At 44.9% G+C, this 17,241-nt stretch overlaps 1 protein-coding gene across 1 annotated transcript; it reads left to right on the plus strand.

Annotated features, from left to right (window-relative positions):
• Positions 1–454: 454 nt before the first annotated feature.
• Positions 455–9,428, plus strand: LOC121936421 (arylacetamide deacetylase-like 4). Its single transcript, XM_042478650.1, has 4 exons — positions 455–628; positions 4,255–4,471; positions 7,403–7,466; positions 8,648–9,428. The coding sequence occupies exons 1-4, from the start codon at positions 455–457 to the stop codon at positions 9,426–9,428; spliced, it is 1,236 nt and encodes a 411-aa protein (XP_042334584.1).
• Positions 9,429–17,241: the final 7,813 nt, after the last annotated feature.

Consider the following 17,241-nt stretch of genomic DNA (forward strand, 5'->3'; position numbering starts at 1 on the left):
TAGATAGATAGATAGATAGATAGATAGATAGATAGATAGATAGATAGATAGATGAGGGAAGTCCACAAAACAATTAAACAGCTATAGTAATTATTTTTAATTAATTAATTTAAGATGCACCTGCCTCTTCCCATGACCCTGCCCCATAATTGGGGATCTTCTCTCTTAATCTCTCCCCACATGTCTGTGTCATTCCCGGCTGCTCCTTATCTCCATGTGGGCGTTCCCGTGATGGGCGGAGGATAGGCAGCGTATCCTTATCAGATATGCACATATATATCCCTACACCTTTGGCAGCATGGCAGCACTGGCAAAAGCAGTTGTGGCAGCTGGGAAGCCCTGTCTCTAGCCACCTGCAGGACAAAGAGGGCATTGGCACCAGAGGAGAGCCAAGTCCAAGGAGAGCGTTGAGTCAAAGTCAACCTTGGGTTGGTTCTGCCCAAGGCAAAGAGGGATGGTGATCTTTCTCAGGCCCATTGCAGGTGCTCTAGTCACGCTTGTCGTCTACCCAGTGTTGTTCCTGATCTCCCTGGGCATCCAATATGCCCGGTCCGTGCTGCCGCCTGGCATCGACCAGCCTTTGAAACTCCGCTTCTACCATGCGACATTCATCTCCGTGTTCCTCTGGGTAAGTTGCCATGATTTCCAACTTTTTTTGGGGGGGGTGATATTTCAAAAGTCGAGAAGGTGGACTGATGGGGATAACAGGAGGAAAGATGACGAAATCATCATCATCATCATCATCATCATCATCATATTTATTTTGTTGTTGTGTGCCTTCAAGTCGTTTCCGACTTATAGCGACGCCAAGGTGGACCTATCATTTAGGTGTTGGGTTGTTCTTCGCTTTCCTGGACGCCAAGCCAGACAGTTTTTGTTAGCGCAATAATCTGTATTGTAGTTATCTGCTGTTGTCGTTGTGACCCTAAAACTGGGGTTTCTGTGGCAAGGTTTTTCAGAGGAGGTTTGCCATGTCCTTCTCCTGAGGCTGAGAGAGTGCAACTCGCCCAAGGGAGCCCAGTGGGTTTCCATGGCCAAGCTGGGAATCGAACCCTGTTCTCCAGACTTGTGGTCCAATGCTCAAACCACTAGACCCTAAACTAAAAAGTATAATGACTTTAATTTTAATACGGCCAATGCTTCTCCCCCAATACACACTTATTGATGTCTAGAGCTTTAACTTATTTCATTGCATATTGATTGATCTTGTTTCATTTGGTCGTCATTGTTAGATCCGTTTTCGGAGAGCGGAAAGGGAGGAAACAAATCAAATGCAAACCGCACTCATCCATGAATTTTTGCGAAGACTTAAGGTCAAAGGTGTACATTCATTCTAAAAACCAAAAATGAAAATGAAACGAACGAGTTCCAAAATAGAAAAGAATAGACACACAGACACACAAAAGAAACAAAGCAGTATTGCCCCACTTCAACTGCCATGGCCCTAGCCTACAGAATGCTGGGATGGTGAGATATAGGAGATCTCTAACAGACCAGGCCAAACTACAAATCCCAGGATTCCACAGGACGGCGCCATGACAGTTAAAGTAGTCTCAAACTGTTTTATCTCTGGGACATGGAAGAACCAAAAGTAAATTGAAAAATAAACACATGGGAAATGTTCTCTCCAAAAGAATTCTACTTTACGATCCTGGTTTTGCATTAGTTTCCATCCCTTTTCCATTGTTTTGCAAATGAACGACGAAAAGATGACCTTAGGTCTTTGCAAAAACGATCAATTCATTGATCGGTATGGTCTCCACTTGGTACGGTTTGCATTTGATACATTGCCTGGGACTCCAAACCAATGAAAAACTGATGCATAGGAACAAGCCACATAGTTTAGATGGCAGTTGGGTGAATTTTTTTACCCGGTGCGGCAATCAAATAGCGAGTCTCTGAGTGAAAATGGTGCAAATGAAAGGCAAAAAGGCGGATTTTGCATTTGCGTGCTTCTAACCATACATGTTACTTGCTTTCCTTGATCCAGCCAAAGATTAGGAACCCCGTTGTTCTGTTTCACAGAGTAGCCTTAGGGAAATTCATCATGCGTCTGTGACGTTGCTTGCATTTTTGGCCAAGCATGAATGGTACATTGCTTCTGCATGTGGAGGCTCCGTTGGGCCTGTAACACCCAAACAATGCAACCAGAAACTTGTGATAGTGAATTTGCAGCATTAATTATGACAGGCATGAAGACGTTGTCGCTGCTGCTTTGGATGATCTCAAATTGTGGTTATTTCTGATCTTCTGTTTGGATGATCTCCAGTTCTGGTTATTGAGCATGGCTCTTCTTCTAGAATACTTCTTGTCTAAGCCAGTCAAGAGTGGCATAGCGATTTGAGTGTTGGACTAGGACTCTGTAAACCAGGGTTCGAATCCCGGCTTGGACATGTAAATCCATTGAGTGACATGCTCTCAGCCTCAGGGGAAACCAATGGCAAAAACCCCTCTGAACAAATCTTGCCAAGAAAATCCTAGGATAGGTTTGCCTTTGGGTCGCCATAATTTGGAAATGACTTGAAAGCGCACAACAACAACAGCAACAACAACAAGTCCCACAGTGGGAGAAAGGTGGGATGTTATTTAATTAATTAATTACCATTCGAAACAGTAGACATCTTTATTTATGGAATGCAACATCTATAAGTACTAATCCGTACTAATCTTGTCAAGGAAAACCCAGGATAGGTTTGCCTTCGGGTCGCCATAATTTGGGAAATGACTCGAAGGCACGCAACAGACTGTAGCGCACCAAAGGCCTGTTGCTTCTTCGTCCACCGCACCAATTGCATACTTTCCAAACATGTCACAGATGAAAAACAGGGACACATGTGTGCCAAGCAACCTCAGAATGCGGTCAAGATGGCAAAGGTTAATAATGGTGAAGAACATACAAGCTAGGAGAGGCTGCAGCAGTTTGCTTTTGCCTCAACCTACTGGGAAGGATAAGAATTAATTGCCGAAGTAATTGGCTTCAGATTCAGTTTGCAGTGAAGGAATTCAGTTGAAGGAAAAGAGGGAAAGTGGAAGAAGGAGAGAGAAACCAGGACATTTTAATAGCAGCTGAAAAAGTGGGACAGCAGAGGGTTAACTGGGATTGTCCCTGCAAAACTGGGACAACTGGGCTGTATGTGACAGGACCCCATCTTCTTTTGAGTAGGATCCCCTGCTTTGCGCTTTGCTCTGTGTTGCTTAAACTGGTTTAAAGACAAAAAACCCCTCTGGCTACCTTTTAAGTTAAGTGCACCGATCTGCCTCCTCTGCTCCCAGCTAGATAACGCATTTAATGTATTGCTTAAATATATATATTTTAAAGTACTGTATTGCACTTTTATTTTGTATGGAAAATGCAGCGTTGTTTCATTTTTCACAAAACAAGAAGTGTATCCCCCCCTTTACTAGAAATGTCATTAATTGCAAGTAACGTTACTATAACAAATGACTTCTAAGCTGTGTCTGTTTCCACAAACTTTTCGCAGAGGACAACGTAGAGTTTTTAATTAGTTTTATTAATCTTGTCCTTAATTAGGCCAGTGCATTGCTTAGTTGATAGATCCCATCTCTAAATTCTGGGTTGTCGTTGCTTAATGGATCAAAATTCCCAGATATGACTATGGATGGATGGACCTGTCTTTTGCCTTGTTCCGAATTGAAATTTCTTTCTGTCCCATTTGCAAATAGTGGTAATTTCTAGGCAGAAGCAAGTGGAGACCCCACTGTTTCTAATAAGCTGCTATGTAGACGATGATGCTATTTTTATCATTGTACTTGTGATAAATAAGAAAATGTTCAGAATTGTTTTTCTTGGCCCTCGCCTTCCTCTGAGGCTGAGAGAGTGTGACTTGCCCAAGGTTGCCCAGTGGGTTTCCGTGGCTCCAGAATTATAGTCCTCCAGAGTCATAGCCCAATGCTCAAACACTACATCATGTTGGCTTTTGTAGTCAAATATATAGTGAGCTCGCATTATACGTGGCTTTGAGCGTATGTGCTAAAGCCGCATAGGAGCATGCGGGGCGTAAGGGGTGGTGCGCCACATTTGGATGAAAGGGGCCCACGCCTGTGGTGTGCATCCGCCACTGTGCCACTGCACGCATAAACCCCATTCACTTGAATGGGGCTCGAGAATAGGCGGATTTTGCCTTATGTGGGAGGGTCCAGAACGGATGTTCCACTGTACATGTTTATATATGCATAGGACTGACTCCTTCCAACTAATTTCTCATCCGTTGCTCCTTTCCCGTTTGCAAACAGGGATCGGTTTTAGAGAAGTTGCGCCTGTACAAATTTCTCAATGTCCTGCGACTTGTGACCAACGGACTCCCGCCTTTTAGGGATCCGTCGCTTCTCATCCAGAACGAGAAATTCGGTGACGTGGCAGTAAAGATCTACCAGCCTAAGAAGGCATCAACGACAAAAAGGAAAGGGCTCCTTTACTTCCACGGAGGGGCTGGTACCTACGGAAGCGTTGGTAAGAATGAATAATTGTGTAAATAACCCTTTAGCGCAAGATTGGCAGAAGGCATGTGGCCTCCTAATAGGGTCTATTTTTGGTCCTCAAAATGCACCCCAGTATCCTCTAGTGCAGGGCTAGGCAACCTTTTTGAGCTGGGGGCCGGGTTGCTGTCCCTCAGACAACTGGGGGGCCGAACTCAAAATGGCACCTGGAGCGGCACAGAAGCTGCGGCGGGGGCGGCAATTGGCGGCAGGACTGGGCTCACCAAGGCCTCACCAGGCTGGGGCTGGTCCCTGCTCTAGTGGATGGAGAAGTAAAATCACCATGCTTTGTTGTTGAGTGCCTTCAAGTCGCTTCCGACTTATGGCAGCCCTGAGGGGTTTTCTTGGCAAGTTGCTTCAGAAGGCATTTGCATTGGCCGTCCTCTGAGTCTGAGAGAGTGTGATTTGCCCAAGATCACCCAATGGGTTTACATGGCCAAGCCGAGATTTGAACCCTGGCCTCCAGGGTCATAATCTAATGCTCAAACCACGACACCACGCTGGTTCTTTCCAGATTATTTTAGCCCCAGGAGAGGATACTTTATCCTTTCCTGGGTTTAAAGCAGCCCACGGGGGGCAACATCATGATAAAAGTGGCCCTTCCCATAACCCTAGGAGATGCATGTTGTTCTTGTTGTTGTCATTGCTGTGTGCTTTCAAGTTGTTTCCAACTTATGGTGACCTTAATTAAACGTATCACAGTATTTTCTTGGCAGGATTTGTTCAGAGGAGGTTTGCTATTCCCTTCCCCTGAGGCTGAGAGAGTGTCACTTGGCCAATGGGTTTCATGGCCAAACCAATGGGTTTCATGGCCAAACTGGGATTTGAACCCTGGTCTCCAGAGTCATAGTCCAACACTCAAACCACTTTTCCGCAAGAAAACAAAATTGATCATATCTATTGGAGTAGACCCACTGAATCAATGAGATTGACTTATGCATTGACTCGCCCTTCAATAATGGATTGAATGAGTCTACTCTAGTTGTGACTCATCAAGAGGATTGCAGCCCTAAAACCAGACTCTGAATCTTGCGGTTAGTTCCAACTGTTAGTAGACTCATTGGATAAGCAGGCTTGAACCCATGTGTTCATTCGTCATTCAATAAAGGATTCAACAGGTTTACTCGAGTTGGGACCAAACACCAAAATTCAGAACCAAGCTGGGAATCACGGATGTGAACCAGTCTCTCGATCTTTGCTAGTTGTCATCTCTGGTGTAAACCATGAATTTGCAAGACCTGAGCAAAGCTGTTGGATCTCTTGGAGGTTTCTCATTTATAGGATCTCCATACATCAAGGGGGACCTACTGGCCAACAACGATAACAATAGGGAAATACAGTGCACCCTTGGTTAAGGGGGAACCGTTCCGGACTCCCCCGCGTAAAGCAAATACTGCACATACTCAAGCCCCATTCAAGTGAATGGGGCCCGTGCATGCGCGCACCATAGGAGCATGCTCCATTAATTCGAATGGGACGTGCTGACCCTTGCGCTCCGCGTGTTCCCACACCGCTTTCAGCGTATACGTATGATGCGGGTGCACTGTACATAAATTGAAAGTTTTATAGTCTTTGAATTTAGAAAACTCTATCAATTGAGATTTATGAACTTCAATCCCGCATCCATGCTCTCTTGTGTCAAAAGACTTCCTGCTACAATCCTAATATTAATCATCAACCAATCCTGATATAATATGAATATTTTTAATGTACATGTTGGAGGGAAAGACCCATTTAATGTGAGGGTCTGAGGGTCTGGATCCTATTGATTATTTCCATCTAGAATAGATCCATCGGCTCCTTTCTTTAACAGTAAGCAAATCCCATTGGTTTACTTACTCCAGCTCTACTCTGGTTGGAATAACAGTAGGATTTGTACCTATATGTATAAGTTAATTTATTGACTGCACCTCTTCAGATAATAAAGGAGACTCAACCTTACATATTTACAAGAGATGCACTGAAATCAACCAGGATGTAAATTAGTCATGGCTGACTTGCATCCGATTCATTTCTATGGGCATCTCCAACCATGACTAAGTTTGGGTCCTACTCACAGTGAGCAAGGCTCCTACAACGTCAATCAGTTTGCAATTAACATTTTCTCCCCTACATGGCTTTATGTGTCATGGATCTCTGTCTGTGTAACTCACCCATTTTTGGGATTGCTACAATTGTCATGCGGAGTGGTTTCAGTGCCATCGTTTTGTCCTTGTCGGGTTTAAACAGCCTAGGGACTTTTGTATGCAAGTTGCTGAATTGTGGCGCCGGCGTCACAACGAACTCCAAATCCCAGGATTTCATGGCATGGAGCCATGACAGTTATAGCAATGTCAAACTGCATTAATTCTGCCCTGCGGCAGCGGCTGGAGACCAAGTCCAGTACTGAAACCCAGCCCTATGTCTCTGTGAGAACGGAAACCTCAACAATGTTATCCTTGCCATGCAAGATGCCAAACGCTTTGGTGAATTTTTTGGATCATTCTTTGTACTTTTGAGGCTCTGCAATGATGTCTAGAGCACACAAAAAACGTTTTTCTATGCAAAACAACCATGTGCGAATTTTGTGCAGAATTTCAACACTCAGAAAACACATTTTTGGACCATTTTCTCAGCATTCCCAAATATTCTTCCCATCCCTACTCTACATCGCTTTCAGTATAAACACGATAACAATTTGGCCAACAGAAACCGTTGCTACTCCTTCATTACACCCCAAATCTACTGCTTGAGGCGGCTGCCTCGTTTTGCCTGTTGGTAAGGCTGGCATTGGAGAAGTGATATATTTTCTAATGCTTGTCTGCAGAGAGCAAACCCAGTGGCTCAAGAGTTATCCGTTTAGCAGCTTTGTTTGCTTGTTTGCTTGAATTTCTATGCATCCTAACTGACTTGGGCTCACTTTCAGACTCCTATGAGAGAATATTGCGGTATATTTGCAAAGAAGCTGACGCAGTTGTTGTGGCTGTCAAGTAAGTGTCGCCCCTCTTTTGCAATTTGTTGTCACTGTTTTGCTATTGAACTTGAATATCTTTTCCGTAGCTTTGCTTATTTAGTTCTGGCACGCAAGAAGAAATAACTTCTTGGCTACTTCTCTCTACTCAGTGAAATTGCAGAATTTTATTTTGCAAGTTTTCATGTCTTTTTTGGAATTGGGGACTCTTTTTAAACCTAAAAAATTGCTTATGCAAGAACCCCGGATTTTGGTGTGTGCAAAGGCTCACTCCATTGCATAGAAAGCAATGTCCTTTGTTCAAATATACTGTCTGAGATTAAGGAGACGGAACAATAACTTTATGCTCATGGAGTTATGCAGCGGTTGCACGACGCATCTCCTTAGTGAATTGTGACATTTCCCAACCAGATGTGCACACACATAGGCATGCATACTGTGCAGGGTTTATCATTCAATGTGCAATGCAGATGTGCACAATGCACAACGTGCTCAAAATCCACTTCCCCGATGTTAAACTAATTACAGTAATTCTGCTTTGGACAAAAATATTCAGCCACTTCCATTGGGAAACTTTGCATGCGTAAGCCACCAAAGGAACAAAAAGGTGGGGTTTGGTTTGGTTTGGTTGCCTAAACACAAAGGCTTTTGAGCATGGGAACATCTTGCCCCCAAAGACCAGAAATGTGCAAAATGGCGGTTGACCATTTTGTCTCTGTGTTGCTGAGACTCCATGGCTCCCTGTTACTTTTGGGGGGAGTCATTGGGTTTTTTGCCATTTCTAGGTACCCTTGACATAGAACTATGTACTACAAAACTTTCTTACCCACAGATGGAAGTTTCTAAGGCCCAAGATAGTGGGGTTTGTTGCAGAAATCAGGGATTTAGGGGGGGATGGAGGGAGCCTGTGGATCACAGTAGACCCCATGGATATCTTGATCCCCAATCCTGGTTTGAAGCAGGGTAGTTAGAGATCTTCAAACAGAGGCTGGATGGCCATCTGTCAATGGGGATGCTTTGATTGAGATTTCCTGCATGGCAGAATAGGGTTGGACTGGATGGCCCTTGAGGTCCCTAACCCCAGTGAATGTGGGGGAGGGGGGTCCTCTGTATTTAGAAAGAAAGGAGAAGAAAAGTTAGCCGTAGATGCGTTATCCAGCACATGCCCTCAAAGGTGACATTGTTGTTTCCTTTCTTTAGGTATGGGCTGGGGCCTGAGAATCCCTTCCCCAACCAATACGTCGAGTGCGAGAAGGCTGCCATCCATTTTATGAAGCACGCGGAGGATTTCAACGTGGATGCATCCCGAATCGCCATTGCAGGGGATAGCTGCGGGGCAAACTTTGTGGCGCGGATTTGTCAGCTCCTGGTCAGCCGGGACGACCTTCCCAAAGTCCATGCCCAGGTCTTGATCTACCCAGGGCTGCAGGGGATGGACTTCTATTTGCCTTCCTACCAACAGAACAGCCGGGTGCCCATCATGTGGCGGGAAACCGTCATCTATTTCTGTTGCCTCTACCTCAACAAGACCACGTCCCTCATCAACGATGTCCTGGAAAGCTGCCACGTTCCAGCGGCTATCCGGCAGAAGTACCGGAAATGGGTGCATGCGGATCTCATCCCCGACAAATTCAAAGTCAGGGGCTACAAACCCCAAGACCCTGCCTTATATAAATTTAAACCCGAGGTCTATGAAGAAATGAAAGACATCTTGGAAGAAACCTTTTCACCCCTTTTCGCCAGCGACGATGTCGTCCACAAGCTTCCGCAGACGTTCCTTTTGACCTGCGAGTTTGACGTCCTTCGGGACGACGGACTCTTGTACAAGAAGCGGCTGGAAGACAACGGGGTGCCGGTGACGTGGGTCCATGCGGAGAACGCCATCCATGGCGTCGCAATCCTGTTCGGTTATGGGATCTTCTCGTTCCCGTCGGCAAAACGGATCGTGCGCGAGACCACAAGATTTATCAAGAACCTATGAAGTTCACAGCAACAACAAGAGGCCAAAAAGGAAGCTGAGAGAAGAGCTGAGCTGAAGCCTTGAAGAGGTCATTCTTTTTCTTGACCCTTTAGGGGAAAAGACCACTACAGATCCCTGTCTCCAAAATAGCCCCCCTAAATTGGTGTCTGCTGCGTTTTGGTTCCAGAACCCCTTGCGGATACCAAAATCCATGGATGCTCAAGTCCCATCTAATACAATGACATAGTAGAACGGTGTCCCTTGTATAAAATGACAAAAATCAAGGTTTGCTTTTTGGAATTTTTGGGGGGGTTGTTGTTGTTGAGTATTTTCAAGCTATGGACGCTGAAACATATGTTAATATTTGTTGCACCCCCCTTTGATCTTTGGGGAGAGGTGGGCCAGAAATAAGAATTATTATTATTATTATTATTATTATTATTATTATTATTTATTAGTTTCATGTGAAATATTACAAACTCGCATGTAACAATTAAAGTAGCAAGAAATGCATAAATGCATATCATCATCGCCATCATCGTTGTCCCAATGCTCCTCTCTTGTCCTGTCACTTCCTTTGCATTAAGCGGCAATAACGTTTGGTTAAGTACCAATTGGGTCATCATCTCTTGGAAGAATTGGCTTTGGACGTTATCAGGCAATGGAAATTGGAAGTATAATCCAATGGCAATCCGAACGCAATCGTGGGGTTTCACGTTATTGCGTGATAGACTACCACACGCAATTTTGGGCAATGGCAAGCTATTTTCGGGCAATGGGAAGCCAGTGCGAACGCAATTCGAATTCACGTAAATTCGCTGAACTAGCGAATTCATGTAAATGCATTCTGGCCTCACTTTCTTTTCATTTGAAATTAAGAGAAATTACTCCCGTGTGATAAACTCCTTTCTCAGACTCTTGGCCATCTTTCCAAACTGGACCCAAGGATGGAGACATTTGGAAGGTCATTTCACTGCATTGTACGCTTGCCTGTGAATTGACACAATCCTCTCTATACTGAAGAAACTGAGTATACCTTTACTCTCACGAAACCCCTCTGGTTCCAGTCGTACCGATGTTAATTTCACTGCAAGGCAACCCAATTTGTACTGAGACCGCTTGAAACATTTAAGCGCATGTAGAAAGAGTAGGGCTTGTATTCCTACAAGTCCCTACAAGTTGTGCCTCTGGAAGCCACCAGAGGGCAGAATTGTCATTCGAGGAAAGGTGCTTCCCAGACATGACAAAAGGGACCGTCTCATCCAGTGGTTCCCAAATGTTGGCCCTCCAGATGTTTTGGACTTCAGTTCCCAGTAGCCCCAAAAAGTTTGGCCGACGGTAAGGAATTGTGAGAGCTGAAGTCCAAAACATCTGGAGGACCCAAGTTTTGGAACCAATCCCATCCAATTTCAGGTCTGGAAATAGGTCTTGAGAAGGTAAAACGGCCACCAGACCTTCTGAAATGCCCCACCCAGTAATAGGTCCTCATGGGGCAAATAGCAGTGGGGTGTGTATGCGAAATGGGTGAGTCTCATTTGCACAATGCAGGCGGGGATGATGTCAATGACAGGAGAGGTTATGATGTTTGTTTGTTTGTTTGTTTGTTTGTTTGTTTGCAAGCCTCGCCTTGTAGGTTAGAGGAGGTCACACCAAACCCACCTTAACAGCTAGCAGCTTTATCAAGCCAAGGAGGTCTGTTCTTCTGGTATGAAGAACGCCAAAGGATGATGTTTTCAGACTCCAAGCTCTTCTGCAATGAGGAGTTGATACAGGGGTCCTGCTTCAGTTTGTTGTAATGGGGGTCATGGAGAGCGGAAACGTCAGGCCTTCATTGCTGGAGAAAGCTGCTGGCTATCAAGATGAATTTGGGGAGTCAAGTGGTCCGGAGATGAGATCTGGGTGCATCTACATTATAGAAACAATGCAGTTTTGGCACCACGTTAAGTGTTGCAGCGCCATCCTATGGAGTCCTGCATGGCAGAATGGGGTTGGACTGGATGGCTCTTGTGGTCCCTTCCAACTCTATGATGCTATTATTCTATCAGTCCTGGGATTTGTAGTTTTACAAGGCCTTTAGCCTCCTCTGCCAAAGAGTCCTGGTGCCTCACAACAAACCCCACGATTCTGTAGGATGGAGCCATGAAAGTTAAAGTGGTGTCATTGCATTATTTCTACACTATAGATGCACCCATAGTTATGCGCATATAGTTATCTCTCTGGAGTCCCAAGGTCTGCATGCATCCGCCAAGGTTTTACTTTGCTCATCCATTCCTTATTTAATTCAATGAAGGTGGAGCTGAAGTGTTTAAATTCAGGCACCATGCGTCATGGAGAATGTAGCTGTCCCTTGAAAAATATGACGCTGCATTTTCCAGCCATGTACATGATGCGCCTCCCGTGATTTCCTTACGCATTATATATGCAAATGGGAGGATGCCTTGTTGCCTATGTATGCTTACTGAATGCTGGTGATTAATGATTTAAATAAATACAGGACAAGATGCCCAATGTGTTTTGTTTATGAATCGCACAGGCAAAAACGAATGTCGAAACATGCCTCTAAATATAGCTTTTCTTCCCAATGTCTTTCTTCTGAGTTGTCATGTCTTTGGTCTAAATTTAACGCTCCCGTCTTTCTCAGACTCCATGCCCTTCCTACTCACCCAATACCTGAGATGCTGCCCTCTCATCTCACCATCTTACGGTCATATGCCAGAACATGGCCTTCTTATTTAACCAATGCCTGAGACGTTGCACAGCAAGGATACTCCATGGATTCCCCATGTTGCTCTTCCGCTTCCTTCTCATCCTTGTCCTTCCCTTTCTACTTCCATGTTCCTTCTCTCCTCCTCCTTCTCCTTCTCCTCTGCTTCCCCTTCCATTTTCCGTACTCCTCCTCCCTCCCTTCTCCTCCCCTTCCCTTTCTCCTTCTTCTCCATCTCTTATTTCTTCCCCTTCTCCTACTCATTTCCCTTTACCTTCCTCCCTCTTCTCCTTCCCTTCTTTTTCCTCTTCTCCTACTCATTTCCCTTTCCCTTCCTTCCTCTTCCCTTCCTCTTCTTCTTCTCCTATTCATTTCCCCTTCCTTCCTCTTCCCCTTCCTCTTCCTTTCTTCTTCCTCTTCTCCTATTCATTTCCCTTTCCCTTCCTTCCTCTTCCCCTTCCTCATCTCCTTCTCTCCTTCTTCCCCTTCTCTTTCTCCTTCTCCTTCCTCTTCTCCTATTCATTTCCCTTTCCCTTCCTTTCTGCTCCTACGCATTTCTCTTTCCCTTCGCCCGCCCCTTCCTCTCCTCTCTTCTTCCTTTCTCCTCCTCCTTGCCTATTCATTTCCCTTTCCCTTCCTTCCTCTTCCCTTCCTCTTCTCCTACTCATTCCCTTTCCCTTCCTTCCTCTTCCCCTTCCTCATCCCTCTCCCTCTTCCCCTCTCTTTCTCCTTCTCCTCCTCTTCTCCTATTCATTTCCCTTTCCCTTCCTTCCCCTTCCCCTTCCTCGTCTCCTTCTCTCCTTCTTCCCCACTCCTTCCCCTTCCTCTCCTCTCTCCATTCCCTCGCTTCCTTCCTCTCCCCTTCCTCGTCTCCTTCTCTCCTTCTTCCCCATCTCCTCCCTTTTCCTCTTCCTCTTCTCCGTTGTCATTTCCCCTTCCCCTTCCCCTTCATATCCTGAATAGGAGGCCTTGAGAAGCCAAGCCAAGAAAATGGCTGACTGTGCAATTTGTGTGTGTTTCTGCAAAAACGTTCTTTGGACAAAATATTTGTTTTTTGAGGTATTTTAGGTTTTTATATTTTTGGTTCTGGTTTTAAAAAGAGGGAAAATATTTTGCACCTAAAATAATGTGGAAGAGGGTTTTGTGCAACACCCCGTTTTCTGCATAGAAGGTGCTAGAGAGAGAGAGAGAAAGAGAGAGAGAGAGAGAGAACGCAAAATGTATTCTTTGAAAATGGATTTTTTGGGGGCATAATTTTTTTTGCCAAAAATTGGCATCAATGAATAAAGTTCCTCTCCATCTGCTCCTTGCAGAGGCAATAGGTTTGAAATCTCTACATAAAAGAATTAAACAAGCCCAGATTTTCCTCCCTGCAGGCTATAAATGGGGATCTTTGGATAAGGAACCAAGGGGTGATTCTCATAAAAGATAACAGCCTGTTATCCAGGTGTTCTCTAAGTAACACACAGCTTCAGACTGAGACTAACTTTGCATCACTTTCAAGTCCATGAGAATTGAAAATATTCTTGTTAAAATGATTTTTAAAAAGCGTATTTCTGAGCATTGAGAAACCCTGACGCAAGGGATCCTGGACGGTTGAGAATCTTCACAATTCAGCATTTAAATGGCACAGTTTTTGCGTGTGGTTATTTTGCACAGAAAACAGTGTTTTGGGCACAAGAAAGAGCATTTGCGGCACAAAAAGTCATATTTATATGCAGAAATATTATTATTTCTTTTGTGAAGAATAACCTTCGCAGGGTATTATTTCCTGCACAGAAAAATGCTACAATTAGGACATTCCATGCAAAATTTGCACATAATGAAGTTGCATCAAAAATAGGGTTCTGGGCCCAGGAAACAGCTTTTTCTGCATGGAAAATAATATTCCTGCTCGGAAATACTACTTTCCATGTAGAAAATGGAATAAATGCTAAAAACAGGCTGTTACACAGAGGTGGCCCAAGAAATGTTGCTGCCCGAGTAAAAGCATTAAGCACTTTGGCACCACTTTAACTGCATGCGCACCTGCCATGACTGCAACCTTTGTGGAAACAAGGGCAATAAAACGGATGTGGTTGGCTTTTTCTATTTGGAGCGACAAAGTAACTTGCAGCGTAACTTCAAAGCGACTGTGCAAAGTTATATCCAAAAACCCAGTACAGAATTAATGCATTTTGACACTGCTTTAACTGACGTTGTCTCCATGCTGTGAAATCCTAAGTAGTTTTGTGTGGTATTTAGCCATCTCTCTAGTGCCGCAACAACCCAGTGTGGCAGAAGCCCAGGAATGGTTGGCTCTGTTCTTCCCTCTTGGTTTGCTGTTGTTGTGCGTCTATATGTTGTTTCCCAACTTATGGCGACCCTATCATGGGGTTTTCTTGGCAAGTTTCTTCAGAGGGTGGTTGCCATTGCCATCATCTGGGGCTGAGAGAGAGTGACTTCCCTAAGGTCACCCAATGGATTTACATGGCTGAGCCAGGATTCAGATCATCCACATGAAGCCACTGCTTGGCGCAATTGGAGACAACCAGCTGGTGTTTGCTTGGAGGTGACCAAGTTCATGCCCTGCCTCACCTGAGTTCATTCCCGACACCCCACGCCACCCAGATGGGCATTGCCAAGGCACACCTTTTTTACTACAAGCCAACGATTGGACCAGGAGGGATGTGGTGGCACTTGAAAGGAAGCCAGTTAAGCCAAGGTATGTAAGAAAAGCGCCCACAAGTCTGACTCAGGATCGCCATGCAATACATGCCATGACTAAAGACCTACTGATGAACACCAGGAAGGTTCACCTAAGGATGTGCGGGGATGGATTTTATCCTTTTTGTTGCTTCTTTGCAAGCTCATAGAATCATAAAGTCATAGAATCATAGCATCGTAGAGTCCAACCCCATTCTTCTACCATGCAGGAACTCTCAATCAAAGCATCCCTAACAGATGGCCATCCAGTCTATATTTAAAGACCTCTAAGGAGGAAGATTCCACCAAAATCTCTGAGGAAGGAGTGTGTTCCTCTGTTGAACAGCCCTTACTCTCAGGAAGTTCCTCCAAATGTTGAGCTGGAATCTCTTTTCCTGCAGTTTGCATCCATTGCTCCATTGGGTCCTGTTCTCTGGAGCAGCAGAAAAGAAGCTTGCTCCCTCCTCAATATAACATCCATTCAAGTATTTAAACAGGGCTATCATATCACCTCTGAACCATCTTCTCCAGGCTAAACATCCCCAGTTCCCTAAGGCATTCCTCATAGGGCTTCATGGTTTCCAGACCCTTTACCATTTTAGTCGTCCTCCTTTGGACACATGGCTCCACTTTCTCAATGTCCTTTTTAAACTGTGGTGCCCAGAACTGGACACAATATTCCAGGTGGGGCCTGATCAGAGCAGAATAGAGTGGCACTATTACTTCTCTTGATCTAGACACTATACTTCTATTGATGCAGCCTAAAATTGCATTGGCCTTTTTAGCTGCCACATCACACTGTTGACTCATGTTCAATTTGAGGTCTACTTGGCCTCCCAGATCCTTTCACACAGATAAGTCTCTCGTTCAGCCTGGTGTCCCCCATCCTACATCTTCTCTTATTTAAGGCTCATGTAACTGGGCCTCGAGTCATGGAAAAAAAATACTGTATATACTCATGTATAAGTCTAGAAATTTAGGTCAAAAAATTGACCCAAAACACTTGAGTCGACGTATCCATGGGTCAATGTAAGTACTATATCTTAACTCTTATTTATAAGAAGGAACCATCCCCTGGTGAAAAGCAAAATATGTGAAGCACCGACCCCCTCTACTCTCTTGCCAACCCAGTCTTAAGAGTGAGCACAAGGAGTTATGTCTGCTGGGATTTTGTAAGTTCTTTGACATTGTTTTACTTCGCTTCATCCTTCAGATCCTTTGCTACATGCCCCTAAGTTTTACCCTCAACTTACCCATGGGTCATAGCAAAATCCATAGTTCTGGCCACAAAACTTGCCCTTGATTTACACATCAGGTCGACGTATAGAGTATGTATGAATCTTGAGTCATGAAAAAATATACTCTTATCTTCTTTGGCATCGTGGTTTGAATGTCGGATTATGACTCTGAAGACCTGGGTTCGATTCCCCGGTCGGCCACGAAACCCCATGTTACTTTTGCCTTAACATCACCATAAGTTGGAAAGAATGGCATAGGCAGGATACAGTCTGCTCAAAAAGGGTGGTCTGCCGCCGCCTCCTTTTCCGCCGGTGGGAAGCCACAGCGGATAAACCGCATGGCTTCTCGCCAGCAGAAAAAGAACCCACAAAAAGCAAGCATGACGCAATGTGCGGACACTATGAGTCCGTCACGTCGTAATGGTGGCGCCCATGTAGACAGGGCACCACCATTTTGACGCTGGCACGACGTGCTAGAGTTATGGGGCATGCAGTGGTGCCGCCCTCATGCAACCCTAGCACAAATCCAGGCCGGCACAAAGCGCCAGTTATCCAGACCATAGTTAAGTTTTTGTGGGTTTTCCGGGCTCTGTGACCATGTTCTAGAAGAGTTTTAATCCTGCCATTTCGCCACCATCTGTGGCTGGCATCTTCAGAGATCTTCAGATTTCGCTGAAGATGCCAGCCACAGATATTGACAAAACATCAGGAAGAAACTCTTCTAGAACATTACCACATAACCTAAACACCCCACAAAAAACTATGGATGCCGGCCATGAAAGCCTTCGACTTCACATGGCATAGTTGTTTGACCATGGGACTATGACTTTGGGGACCAGGGTTTGATTCCCCGTTTGGTCATGAAACCCACTGGGCAAGACACACACTCTCTTGCCAAGAAAACCCAGTGATGTTAGGGTCGCCATAAGTCAGAAGCCAGACAACAACAGTCTTCTTTGGCAGATGACGAGAAGAACGAAGGAGATGCGGATGAGCTTTTGCTAATATTCAGTCCAAGGTAGTAATAATAATCCAGCTTTCCAGCTGCAAAGGCAATGCCATGGTTATGCATCGGAGTAGTAATTTGCCCCACCTCTCTGCATCTTTATCATGCCTTTGCAATGCGTAACCTGGGATAACCTGTGTCAAACCAGGTTTTCCTGCACCACTGCCATGGGCACAGGATGTTGGCATTTGCACCTTCTCG

Source organism: Sceloporus undulatus, chromosome 7 (assembly GCF_019175285.1).
Source record: "Sceloporus undulatus isolate JIND9_A2432 ecotype Alabama chromosome 7, SceUnd_v1.1, whole genome shotgun sequence".
In the NCBI taxonomy this organism is placed as follows: Eukaryota; Metazoa; Chordata; class Lepidosauria; order Squamata; family Phrynosomatidae; genus Sceloporus; species Sceloporus undulatus.

What these genes read in the sequence shown, in the direction of transcription:
- LOC121936421 (XM_042478650.1), top strand. Translation starts at nt 455, where the DNA reads ATGGTGATCTTTCTCAGGCCCATTGCAGGTGCTCTAGTCACGCTTGTC. An exon ending in TGGTACCTACGGAAGCGTTG is followed by an intron (nt 4,472 to 7,402) that starts GTAAGAATGAAT and finishes GCTCACTTTCAG; the next exon opens with ACTCCTATGAGAGAATATTG. An exon ending in GCAGTTGTTGTGGCTGTCAA is followed by an intron (nt 7,467 to 8,647) that starts GTAAGTGTCGCC and finishes TCCTTTCTTTAG; the next exon opens with GTATGGGCTGGGGCCTGAGA.